Source organism: Bufo gargarizans, chromosome 2, assembly GCF_014858855.1.
Source record: "Bufo gargarizans isolate SCDJY-AF-19 chromosome 2, ASM1485885v1, whole genome shotgun sequence".
NCBI lineage: Eukaryota > Metazoa > Chordata > Amphibia > Anura > Bufonidae > Bufo > Bufo gargarizans.
This window is the reverse complement of record NC_058081.1, coordinates 318,057,335-318,070,146: the sequence shown is the minus strand read 5'-3', so window position 1 is coordinate 318,070,146 and position 12,812 is coordinate 318,057,335. Positions and strand designations below refer to the sequence as shown.

At 44.4% G+C, this 12,812-nt stretch overlaps 1 protein-coding gene across 5 annotated transcripts in view; it reads left to right on the top strand.

The window, feature by feature from the left end:
• ATP2B1 (ATPase plasma membrane Ca2+ transporting 1) overlaps positions 1-12,812 on the top strand; it is a 103,115-nt gene that overhangs the window by 26,952 nt on the left and 63,351 nt on the right. For all 5 annotated transcript variants that reach the window (XM_044280503.1, XM_044280506.1, XM_044280502.1 and 2 more), the window contains exon 2: positions 2,228-2,655. In XM_044280503.1, coding sequence (XP_044136438.1) covers positions 2,457-2,655 — 199 coding nt within the window. In that variant the 5' untranslated portion in view covers positions 2,228-2,456. The remainder of the gene's footprint in view (positions 1-2,227; positions 2,656-12,812) is intronic.

Below are 12,812 nucleotides of genomic sequence, written 5' to 3'. Positions count from 1 at the left end.
AGAAATGGAATGCACACTGAGTAACTTCCGATTTTTTTTTTGTGGACCCATTGAAGTGAATGGTTCCGCATATGGTCCGCAAAAAAAAAAACGGAACGGACACAATGAAAATACGCTTGTGTACATGAGCCTTAAAGGGGGGATTTAACACCCTAATTTTCTCTGTTAATGAAAATAATTGCAGAGTTTGTCACCACTTCTGGCCTTCCCTAACAGTTCTGGAGCGTCTTGTGCCATTCCTCCGGTATTGCTCCTGAGTATTTTTGAATTAAGTGACAACTGGGCATTACCAGTCCTCCAGTGGTGGCGCCATGTTGTCACTTTACAGGAGAAATACCAGGGACAGCACGACACAGCGGGGCAGATTTCCTAATTCTGAAGGTGGTGACAACTTAGACAGGTAGTCTAGACACGCACCTCGGGCCGGATGATATGTTTTGTACAGGGATAGACACTTTTTTGTGTAACTTTATACCAACTATTGGTTGGCACAGAATGCCACATGTTGAGCCCCACCCCCTCGGTGAGACAGACCCAGGGTATTTTTCAAAAACTAGAAGTGCCAATGTGGCGAAAAAATTCCGGACTAACATTAGTAAGAAAAGCTGCTTCAGGATCATTACGGTATATCATAATGTACGTACGTGTGTTTAGTAAATTAGACTCGTTGGAAGGCTACGTGGACATGCTGCGTATTTGTATGCAGAAAATCCGCACCAAAATTGCTTAAGAACATGCATAAATCACCACTATTTATTGAAGATTTTCTGTTTATTTTAACCCTATTGATGTTTCTGGGGAAACCCACTATGTACAAAGTGCGGATTCGCACAAATTTTAAGCCAAGAAAGGTAGTCGGCTCTGAAGGCATAAACCAAATGTTTCATAGTAACTAAAACACCAATAGTAGAAGCAGTCATAAAAAGGTTGATAAAATATATACTTAGGATATAAGTTACCACATGCTGCAGATATTAAAATCTCCACGGCAGATTTCACACGTTAAAAAGGGAAAGTGTAAATAAGATTTATCAAATCCCATTAATTTTTTAGGGCAGTTACACTTGAAGGGGTTGTTTATTGTAAAGATATTGGTGGCCTATAGGGTCCACCTCCCAGCACCCCTGCCGATCAACTGTTTGAAGGGGTAGCGACAATCTTGGTTGTCAGTAGTATGTGGATCCTCACAAATACTATATCAAACCAGTATTGTTAGAGGGAGGCAGCAGTTCAGTTTGCAGGCCGATGGTTTAAAGCGCGGCATGTCTCTTCTTGGCGCAGCGTCGGGACAGACGTCACTTGACATTGCGGCAGGTGTCCACTTGACATTTAGCTCCACTCCATGGATCAAGAGCAGAACGGCTTTTATTAAATGCATGCAAAGTGTAAAGTGTGTGTAGTCTAAGGCTACTTTCACATTAGCGGTTTTTGCTCTTCCGTTACAATAATACAACCGCATGCATCAGTCATGAACAGATCCGGCTGTATTAGGTCTTCTATAGCCATGACGTCTTGAACACCATTGCAAGTCAATGGGTGACGGATCAGTTTTTTACTGTGTCAGAGAAAACTGATCCGTCCCCATTGACTTAGTGTGTGTCAGGACGGATCCGTCTTTCTCCGCACCACATCACGGACAGAAAAAACGCTGCTTGCAGCATTTTTCTCTCTGCGATGGGGATGCAACCAAATGGAACGAAAAGCACTTTGGTGGATTCCGTTTCGTTCCGTTCAGTTTTGTAGCTATTGACAATGAATGGGGACAAAACTGAAGCGTTTTCTTCTGCTATTGAGATCCTATGGCGGATCTCAATAGCGGAATAGAAAACGCTAGTGTGAAAGTAGCCTTAGTTGTAAGTCTACAGCTCCTGCGCAGACTTGTCTCCACAGTAGTAGACTGGTCCTGTAGTCATGGCCATGCTTCCAGACCTAAGCTGTAGGGGACAGGTGGATGGCTGGTTTGTATCTTACCATGGAGACAGAGTCTAGCTCTAATGAACACTGTGAAATTGCATTTTTTATATTATGTGTTGAAAAAATAAAAAAAACTGATGTGAAGGTGGACTTTATTTGTGATTTAAGATTTCTGAATATATTGCCAACTGGGTGTGACCTTACAATAAATTAAAGCCGCCATTTGCGGAGAGCCGATGGGGCCTCTTCTGTATGCACAGTGTGTAGCGTTGGTTTCTTTGCACTGATTTTCACATTCTTTCTCTTTCCTTAGTGCATCCTGGATACCGTCACATGAAATGATGCAGAAGTTTACCATGGAGCAGTATTCACGACATATTGGTGGAAGTCCCCTTTGAGTTCCTTTTTTGGACACCCCTTTAACATGAACTTGGCATAAAGTTCTTACCAAGGATTGTTTCATCAGTTTGGCTGAAGACCCTGCTGGATTTCCCGAATCTGTCTGTTCCTTTGACTGCTCCAAGGGATTGTCTGTGGCAAACATGGCAAACAATTCAGTTGCATATAGTGGGGTCAAAAACTCCATAAATGAAGCAAATCATGGTGGTGACTTTGGGATCACGGTGGAAGAGCTTCGAGCTCTTATGGAATTGAGATCAACGGATGCATTACAGAAAGTCCAAGATTGTTATGGAGATGTCTATGGTATTTGTAGTAGGTTGAAAACCTCACCGCACGAAGGTAAATGACAATATTTCTTCTCATTTGCAAAAGCAGTTGATGTTCATGTTTTCAGAGTTCTGAGTGATTTGAAGACCTGGAGCTGAGACCATGGTTGTTTATGTATCAGATCACACCAGTGCTATACTAAAACAGGGGGGAAAACCAGGAAAAAACTTGTCTTGGGCTACATGCACACGACCGTATGTCATCTGTGTGTTTTTTTTTTTGTTTTTTTTTTTTTTTGTATATTTTTTTTTATTTTATTTTTTTAATTTGTAACAATCCCTAAAACGGACAAGAATAGAACTTGTTCTATTTTTCTTGCGGGCCCACGGAACGGACATACTAATGCGGACAGCACACGGTGTGCTGTCCGTATTTTTTGAGGACCCATTGAAATGAATGGGTCCACATCCTATCCGCCAAAAAAAAAACTGAACAGACATGGAAACGAACAACGTTTGTGTGCATGTAGCCTTAATCTGACCTAAAGGGGGTTGTCAGAAATGGCCAGCCTTTCAGACACACAGGCTTAGCCTCTCTCAAAGTCCAATCAGTGCTCCGTGGACTGCCAATAGTGGTCCACAATGCGCGGGCACCAGACGTATGCACTCTGTTTCCAGATGCGGACCTATTGACAGGAATGGGTCCGCTATCTGCAAGATATAGCTAAAGATAGGACATCTCCTATCCTTTGAGGTGCAGAGGCATGGCCCAGGAAGCCCGCGGCCACAGTACGGGCACGGAGCACTTATGGTTGTCTGAATGGACCCTTGGGCTAACTGCACACGTTAGGGATTTGTAAGCATGAAATTCAAACCAAAACACAAAAAAAACACACACAAATCTGCACTATTTATTTTCATTTTGTAAAAACGCTCCTAATCGGCGTTGTGTGTTCCCTTCAGCCTCTGTTTGTGAGTTGCTCTGTGCTCAAGGCAATAGAAGGGGTTCCCAGGTAGGGCAAACATCTGTGATGTCCATACATCCAGGGCTGGCTTCATGTCAGAACCCAACAAAAGTAATGATGACCCCCTGAAACCCAGTACCCCCGGAGTTTCTCTTGCATGTGCTGCTCCCTCCTCCACTGACTTCCCTCCATTATTGCAGCAATGTGCATGAAGCATGTGCGAAAACGTTACCTAAACCACAGTCCGAGTGAACGCTTAACCTATCCTCAGGACCCCCCCCCAACGACCAGCTGTTAGACTGAGTGTGTCTTCCTAGGTCATGTGACATCACCATACATCGGTAACATGGCCTAGTTGCTGTTTAGCCCCATTGAAGTGAATGGGGCTGAGCTGCAATACCAGTGGCAGCCGATGTATGGTGCTATGCTTGGAGAGGCGCTGGCGGGTGTGGCTGATCCCTGAAACAGCTGATCAGTGTGGGCCCGATTCCTGGGAGATCGGTCATCATTATCAATGTCTGGATAACCCCTTTTTAAGTGTGCTTAGAATTTCTCTGATCCTGTGTCTAAATGTCCGCTTTATATCTCTGAATATGTTATTTTACAATATGCAGGAGAGTGTGCTGGTAGCATCAATATCTGCCTGTGGGCACCCTGACCGCTTTACCGCACCCACCAGGAGCTCACCCAACCCCTCATGTGAATGTATTAATCCTTTCAATGATGCTGGGCAGCTCCTCCACAATCTTCAGCAGCATGTAGCATATAGTGCCTGGGACATTAATAAATGGCATTATCATGACTTTCTGATCAGCCTCAATCCAAGCATCTTGGTCCCCCCATTTATTTTACTGTCTGTGTCTCCCAGCCCCAGTATGCCCTCATGCCTTGTAGGAGAGATGAGGCCATGGATTTACATTTGTAGGAGGAATACCAGAGGAACGGCACAATGCAGAGTTAAGATTAAAGATGTTCCCGAGTTATTTAATGAGAAATACAAGTATTTACTAAGGGCTCATGCACACAAACGTATTTACTTTCCACTTCCGTGCCATGTGTTTTTTTTTTTTTTTTTTTTTTTTGGGTGGACTGTATGTGGAACCATTCACTTCAATGGGGCTGTAGAAAATACAGACGTTACTCCGTGTGCATTCCATTTGTCCGCATGGCCATTCCGCAGAAAAGTTGTGCATGTCTTATTGTCCGCAAATCATGGTCCGAGGCCCCATTCAAGTCAATGGGTCCGGAAAAAAAATACGGCACGCACATGGAAAACATCAGTTTTTTGCGGATCCATACTATAGAAGTGCTATGCCCAGCCCATACTGCTCATGTGTTTGGTGATTAATAAGTTACTGTTTCTGTATACGATCCGCAAAAAACTGATCAAATACGGAAACCATACGATATGTTTTGTGCAATAACGGAACGGAAGAGGTCTTGAATCGGAGGGAAAAAAAAAATCTGATACGGAACAATGGATCAGTGAAAAACAGACCGCAAAACAACAACTGTCGTGTGCATGAGCCCTAAAACAGATGTCAGGAGAGGCGACAGGTCCACTTTAAGGAAGAAGATGATCTCCTCTAATCTGCCTTCTCTTTTTTTCAAGAGCCCCATAGGAGCCGCAGGGCTAAAGGCTGAAACTATGGTCATCCCACCCCGCCATTTTTGGTGGAACTGCTGGTTGACAAAGTAATGTGTATTGGGGATCTCCTAACTCCCCCCAGACACCCAGTCCTGTTGTATTCAGGGAGATAACCCTTCATAGGTCTCTGGCAGCGGCTTGCTTCTTTCTCCCCATTGAACCGAGCATGCATGTGTATACGGGAGTTCATTACGAGCATACCTATTACTACAGTTGGCGTAGTCTACTTCTTATGCGTGCGTTGAGGTCTCCAGCCATGAATATTCTAATAAAACCTGCAGCATAAAGACTTGAGGTACACCTAGGAACATCCTGACATTTACCATTGTACTTCTTATTCCCTACAAGGCATTAAGTCATTTGCTGCCTGTATTTTACCAGGGCAGGTCAAAAATTACCCGCACTCTGGCGGTGGAATTATTTTAATCGACTTTCAGAAAAGACACCTACCTCCTTTTTGACATAATCTCCCCAGGCCGAGCTGTGTAGTCTTGAAGCGTTACGTCAGTTCATTTGTGACTGTGGTGCGAGAGACATCGGCTGCTTCACTTGTGATTTGCCAGAAAGAAGAGCAGCGTGCAGCGATTTTAGTTTTTTGTGCTTTGAGGGACATTTATCGGACTTCGTGCACCGTGTAGAGAAAGTGCTTTCTGTGTATGAATGGATGGAGAAGTGTGAACCATGAAGGAGCCAGATACCTGTCCATAACTGACGTGGGAGTGCACGTGAACTGATTGTTCGATAGATGTGTGACAGTGGAATATCGGCCACGGCTCTGCGGTGAAGACAGCGGTGCATTCCTGGCTCACAGCTCAGCCTAAAATATTTTTAATGAGGGGATATGAAAGCTTGTGGACAAGGTGAGAAGCAGGGAGATTATGTCAAAAATGATGCATTTGTCTTTTCTGAAAGCAGATTAAAATAAATTCTACAGGGGATTTTTGACTCAATATTTATAGAAAACCATTTTTTTAAAGAATTTTTGGCTCTTTTTATATATTTTTTTTATTTCAACAGACAAAATATTGTCCTTCTATAGCAGCACAAAGATAACTTTTGAACAGATAGGTATCCTTTACTGCTGCTGCGTGAGAAACTGTTAGTAGTAATAGTAGATTGGTAGAATTGGGATGACGTTGAGAGCCCTATTGTCCTGCTAGGACAAGATACTCTGACTCCCTCTCCCTGATCTGACTGAGAAATTCATGTGAGGCTGTGGAGTCAGGGACCAAGTAAGTATGACGCTTGGTTCACACCTGAGCGTTCGCGATGGAGCGCTCTGTATGCGCGATTGTATGGGCGTTTTCAATCGCGCATACAGAGACAAGCGAACGCCCATTGTCGCGCGTTCCCGCTGAAGTCTATGTACGGGAACGCGCGACAACACGCCCCAAAGAAGCTCATGTACTTGGGGTGTCGGGTGTTTTACAGAGCGATCGTACGCGCTGTAAAATGCTCAGGTGTGAACCATTCCCATAGGAAATAATTGGTTCTTGCCTGTTGAGCGTTTTACAGCGCGTAGGAACGCGCTGTAAAACGCTCAGGTGTGAACCCAGCCTGATTCTTCTATTTATGGAGCAGGCTGAGGGCATTACATAAAAAAAATAAAAAAAAAATACAAATTCCCAGAGAACCCCTTTAAGGAGAGAGGCTTGCACCGTTGTGGGCAGTGAAATCCCATTCATTGACTGCTTGGCAATGTAGTTTCATGCTCAGCATGTTCTTGGATAACCTGGCATTTGCTGAGCTTATGACTCCCATGGGGAGAACTTTCCACATTGTATGGAATCACTTGCCTCAAGTAAAATGATGGTTCTTGGTGACTATTTGCTCAGGTGGTGAGTTCAGAAACCTAAAGCGTGCGCTCCAGTTGCGGAGATTTGCTGCATGCCATTCACCATTCTGCCGATTGCTCCTCAGTATCTGACAAGTGCACACGTTCTAAGGAATTGCCGGTTGGTCACATGTGGATTATTAACTGGCTGACGTCTAAATGTCATTCAGATAATCTTTGTGCAAAATGTCAGTTTTTTCCATATGATATGTCGATGAGTAAAAGTAGATGTTAGGGGAGCTACCCCAGTCCGATATCTCCTGTGCCGCTGGACAGCGATGAAGCTTATGGCGAGCCTCATCATAAGGCTACTTTCACACTGGCGTTTCTGGGTCCGCTTGTGAGATCTGTATTAGGGCTCTCACAAGCGGCCCAAAACGGATTAGTTCAGCCCCAATGCATTCTGAATGGATAAGGATCCGTTCAGAATGCATCAGTTTGGCTGCGTTTGGTCTCAGTTCCGCTTTTGAGGTGGACACTAAAACGCAGCGTGCAGCGTTTTGGTGTCCGCCTGACTATGTGAGCCAAACGGATCCGTCCTGACTTACAATGTAAGTCAATGGGGACAGATCCGTTTTCACTGACACAATATGGTGCAATTGAAAACGGATCCGTCCCCCATTGACTTTTAATGTAAGTCAAGACGGATTCGTTTTGACTAAGGGCTCTTTCACACCTGCGTTATTGTCTTCCGGCATAGAGTTCCGTCGTCGAGGCTCTATGCCGGAAGAATCCTGATCAGTTTTATCCTAATGCATTCTGAATGGAGTGAAATCCGTTCAGGATGCATCAGGATGTCTTCAGTTCAGGACCGGAACGTTTTTGGGCCGGAGAAAATACAGCAGCATGCTGCGCTTTTTGCTCCGGCCAAAAATCCTGAACACTTGCCGCAAGGCCGGATCTGGAATTAATGCCCATTGAAAGGCATTGATCCGGATCTGGCCTTAAGCTAAACGTCGTTTCGGCGCATTGCCGGATCCGACGTTTAGCTTTTTCTGAATGGTTACCATGGCTGCCAGGACGCTAAAGTTCTGGCAGCCGTGGTAAACTGTAGCGGGGAGCAGCATACTTACCGTCCATGCGGCTCCCGGGGCGCTCCAGAGTGACGTCAGGGCGCCCCAGGCGCATGGATCACATGGCACGTCATCCATGAGCATGGGGCGCTCTGACGTCATTCTGGAGCGCCCCGGGAGCCGCACGGACTGTAAGTATACCGTCCCCCCGCTCCTACTATGGCAACCAGGGCTTTAATAGCGTCCTGGTTGCCATAGTAACACTGAAAGCATTTTGAAGACGGATCCGTCTTCAAATGCTTTCAGTACACTTGCGTTTTTTTTTCCGGATCCGGCGTGTAACTTCCGGCAAGTGGAGTACACGCCGGATCCGGACAACGCAAGTGTGAAAGAGGCCTTAGACTTTTTTTATGATCAATGCAAACGGTTCCGTTCTGAACGGATACAAGCGTTTGCATTATCTGTGCGGATCCCTCTGTGCAGATACAAGACTGATCCGCACCGAACGCAGGTGTGAAAGTAGCCTAAATTAAGAGCACCCTCCTACAGTCTGTGCACCAGAAAACCAGTGTAAGTGATGAATACTCCCTTTTTATAAAATTCACATCCCCACCCATCCATTGGTTGGTCGAATGACGGCTATACAATGTACGGCGCTGTGCTTGGTGAGCACGCAGGTGGCCACGGTGCTCCCAGGAACGCCAGTGCCTTCTCAAACAGCTTATTGCTGTCGGACCCCCACCAATCAGATACTGATGACCTATCCAGAGGACAGGTCATCAGTATTTAAATCTCGGAAAACCTGCATTTTTATTTTTTATTCCAGTTTCCCGAGAAGGGGGTGTAGTAAACGACCCCCAGCGTGTACAAACCGGTAAAACCTGCTTGGTCTTGGACCCTCTCAGTAAAATGGGTTAACCCAGCCTTACTCGTCCGCCCTGTTTAACGTCAGGCAGTTGACCTTTTTCTCCCAGGCCACTGACTAATAGAAGTTTCCAGCCATTATTGTCCAAGCCAATTTAGGTTTACCATTAAACGCTGTGAGCACGCTGCTGGAAGTATTGGCGGATTTCCTTTTAAGACTCCGTATAGAAGTGTGTGCCCTAAGTGCTTTGGTCCCTAATCAGGGAAAGGGCTTTTAGAAGTCTGTCCAATCTGAAGACTATTGTGACGCGCAGTGTCCGCATTCCTCACCGGCTCTCCGAGAGGAGGAGAATCCAGGCATGCCTCATTCACCATTGGAGTAGCTGGTCGGTTGCCATGGAAACTGAACAGTCATTAAAAAAACACTATCTTTAGATCCTGCGTTACTAAGACGCTCCATGATTTTAGTGATGTGGATTTTTCACTGCATACATTTACATTTCTACAAGAGGCTGTTAATCCACGGGAGATGGGCTGCTACTCATTAACTGCCCCCCCTGACTGGACGCAGTCTACCTTATCTCAGTGTGCAGTGCCTTTAAGTGCAATTTATCCTTTCACGTGAGCTCAATTTATTTTTCCATGTAAGCTATTACTTGAGGCTGAAGAGAGATGGACTGCAGTGTTCTTCAGTAGACCAGAAATCCAGCAAGGGCTGACCTTGTGATTGATACTTTGATCCAAAGCCCTCAAATAATGAAGGCAGAAGCTTTTTCGTATTAGAACCCTTATATAAACACATACAGTATGAATAAAAAAATAAATAAAAATAATATATATATATTAATTATAAATGTTTTAAATTTTTTTGGTTCTTGTTTACACGTTTCTATTTTACCTGTTCCTTGTCTGCTTTTTGCTTTTCTTTTCAAGCCTTGCTCTCTGTCCCCTTCCTTCGCTCTCGCACTGACATGGCTGTACAAACTGGGATTTCTGTGGGGAGATGGTCCTCCGAAGTGTCCTCCTAAATAGATAATGGGCGATGCATGACTGCAGGGTTTGTCTCCAGCCATTCAGCAGCCGTTACATAGAAGCTGACCGAAACAAAGGTTATAAGGCATAATGAAAAGGTCCAACCTGTAGGTTGCTGCCATAGGTCGTGGCTATGCTGCGTTTTGAGTGCGACAAAAAAAAAAAAAAAACGCATCAGCCAAAAAACACATTGCAGTTTTTGCAGCAGCCTATCCACATTTACGTTTCGTTTTCTTACAGCAGAGGGAAAAAAATTTGCGAATCGCACACTGCAAAACTGAATTACATTAATTACAAAACAGAGTTACATTAATCTAATTTAAGGCCTCTTTCACACGTTTTTTTTTTCCATTTTGTGGGCCGTTTTTTGCGTTCAGTATACGGAACCATTCATTTCAATGGTTCCACAAAAAAAACGGAATGTACTCCATATGCATTCCGTTTCGGTATTTCCGTTTTTCTGTTCCGTTGAAATATAGAACATGTCCTATTATTGCCCGCAAATCACGTTCTGTGACTCCATTCAAGTCAATGGTCAGTTTTTGCGGAACCAACTTATCCATCTATTAACTTATACGTTTTATGTATATGTTAAACAGATGGCAAGAACGGAATGTGAACCCACCCTAAGTCTGATCTCCCCTTGTTAGCTTTTTGGGCTTCCTAGAAGAAAACTAAAAAAGTGGGAAGTGATATCCCTTCATTAAAGTACTGCCAGATTGCATAGGAGGGAGACACCCACTGCTTGTGAGAGAAATGCATCTAGCTGAAACGAGGGATAATATGGCTGAGGAAGATGGTATGGAAGCCCAAAAGAGACCTGTTCCCTCAGTTATGATTTCTACAATGAAGCACAGCCATTAGGCAAACTTTTTTTTATTTTATTTTTTACTCTGGTATGCTTTAAAGCATACCAGAGTAAAAAAAATAAAAGTTTGCCTAATGGCTGTGCTTCATTGTAGAAATCATAACTGAGGGAACCTGCTTCAGAGTGTAGCAAGCGCCATAGCCACCAGTTTCTGCTGTTTCACACAGCAGACATTTAGCCCCTCAGATATTGCGGTCAGTTATGCCATGCTCAGGAGGGTTTTGCCCTCCTGCTGTCCAGACGGCTTCTCTGCACTTCTTTCTCTCAGAGGCAAGTAAATGTTTTTAAATATAAACATTTTTTTTTATTAAAATCATCCATTTCTCCATAATAGAAACAAAGATAATTTGCAACGCCATGTCCCAAAACGCCTGAACTGTTAAAATAAAAATTGCAGATTTGCTGTTTAATTATCCCCTAAAAATTGAATAAAAAGCGATCCAAAAGTTATAAACACCCCAATGGTATCACTGAAAATTACAAATCGTCCCTAAGAGTCCTCACGCAGCTCTGTAGATAAATGTAAAAAACTTATGAGGGCCAAAATAAGGCGATGAAGACAATTTTTTTCCAAAGTTTTCAATTTTTAAAATATTTAAACACAAGAAAAACTCTATAAATGTGGTATTGCTGTAATATACTGGCCCAGAGAATGAAGGGCACAGGTCAGTTTTACCACATAAGGAACGCCATAAAAACAAAACCTATAAAACCTATTTTTTTTTTTCCAGCTTGCCACAACATCATATGCAGTGTTACGCTGGGTTCAGACCTGAGCGTTCTGAAACGAGCGCTCTGTATGCGCGATTGTACGGGCGTTTACAATCGCGCATACAGAGACTGGCGTTCACACATTGTCGCGCGTTCCCGAATTTCTATGTGCGGGAACGCGCGACAAACGCCCAAAAAAAAGCTCAAGCACTTGTTTGAGCGTCGGGCGTTTTACAGCGCGATCGTACGCGCTGTAAAACGCCCAGGTGAGAACCATTCCCATAGGGAATCATTGGTTCTTGCCTGTTGTGCGTTTTACAGCGCGTAGGAAAGCGCTGTAAAACGCTCAGGTGTGAACCCAGCCTTAGGCTACTTTCACACTAGCGTTCGGGTGTCCGCTTGTGAGCTCTGTTTGAAGGCTCTCACAAGCGGACCCGAACGCATCCGTCCAGCCCTAATTCATTCTGAGTGGATGCGGATCCGCTCAGAATGCATCAGTCTGGCAGCGTTCAGCCTCCGCTGAACTCAGCAAGCGGACACCCGAACGCTGCTTGCAGCGTTCGGGTGTCCGCCTGGCCGTGCGGAGGCGTGCGGTTCCGTCCAGACTTACAATGTAAGTCAATGGGGACGGATCCGTTTGAAGATTACACAATATGGCTAAATCTTCAAACGAATCCATCCCCCATTGACTTTCAATGTAAAAGTCTGGACGGATCCGTTCAGGCTACTTTCACACTTAGAATTTTTTTTACACTATAATGCAGACGGATCCGTTCTGAACGGATCCACCGTCTGCATTATATGAGCGGATCCGTCTCAGACGGATCCGCTCTGAACACAAGTGTGAAAGTAGCCTTAAATGGTACAATTACACAGTACAACTTATCCCTCAAAAAACAAGCACTCCAATGTCTGTGTGAATGGGAAAATAAAAAGTGGTATTCCACAGGATAGGAGATAACTATTAGATCAGTGAGGGTCCTACCACTGGGCTACCCAAATAAACTCTGCACTTCATTCAGTTCTATGGGAATTCTGGAGCTAGCCAAGCTCTGTACTCCACTATCTCTGGAACTCCCCTAGAAATGAATGGAGCGGCCACGCGCATGCCCAATTCGGGTACAGGGACCCCATTCTTGTAACTGGTGGGGGTTCCAGTGGTAGGACCCTCAGTGATCTGTTATCCCTTCCTGGAATACCTTTTTAATGGGTTAATGCATTATTATTTTTTTTTATATATTTTTTTGCAATGTTTTGATGTGTGGCAGCACCCTTAGGCCTCCTGCACATTATAT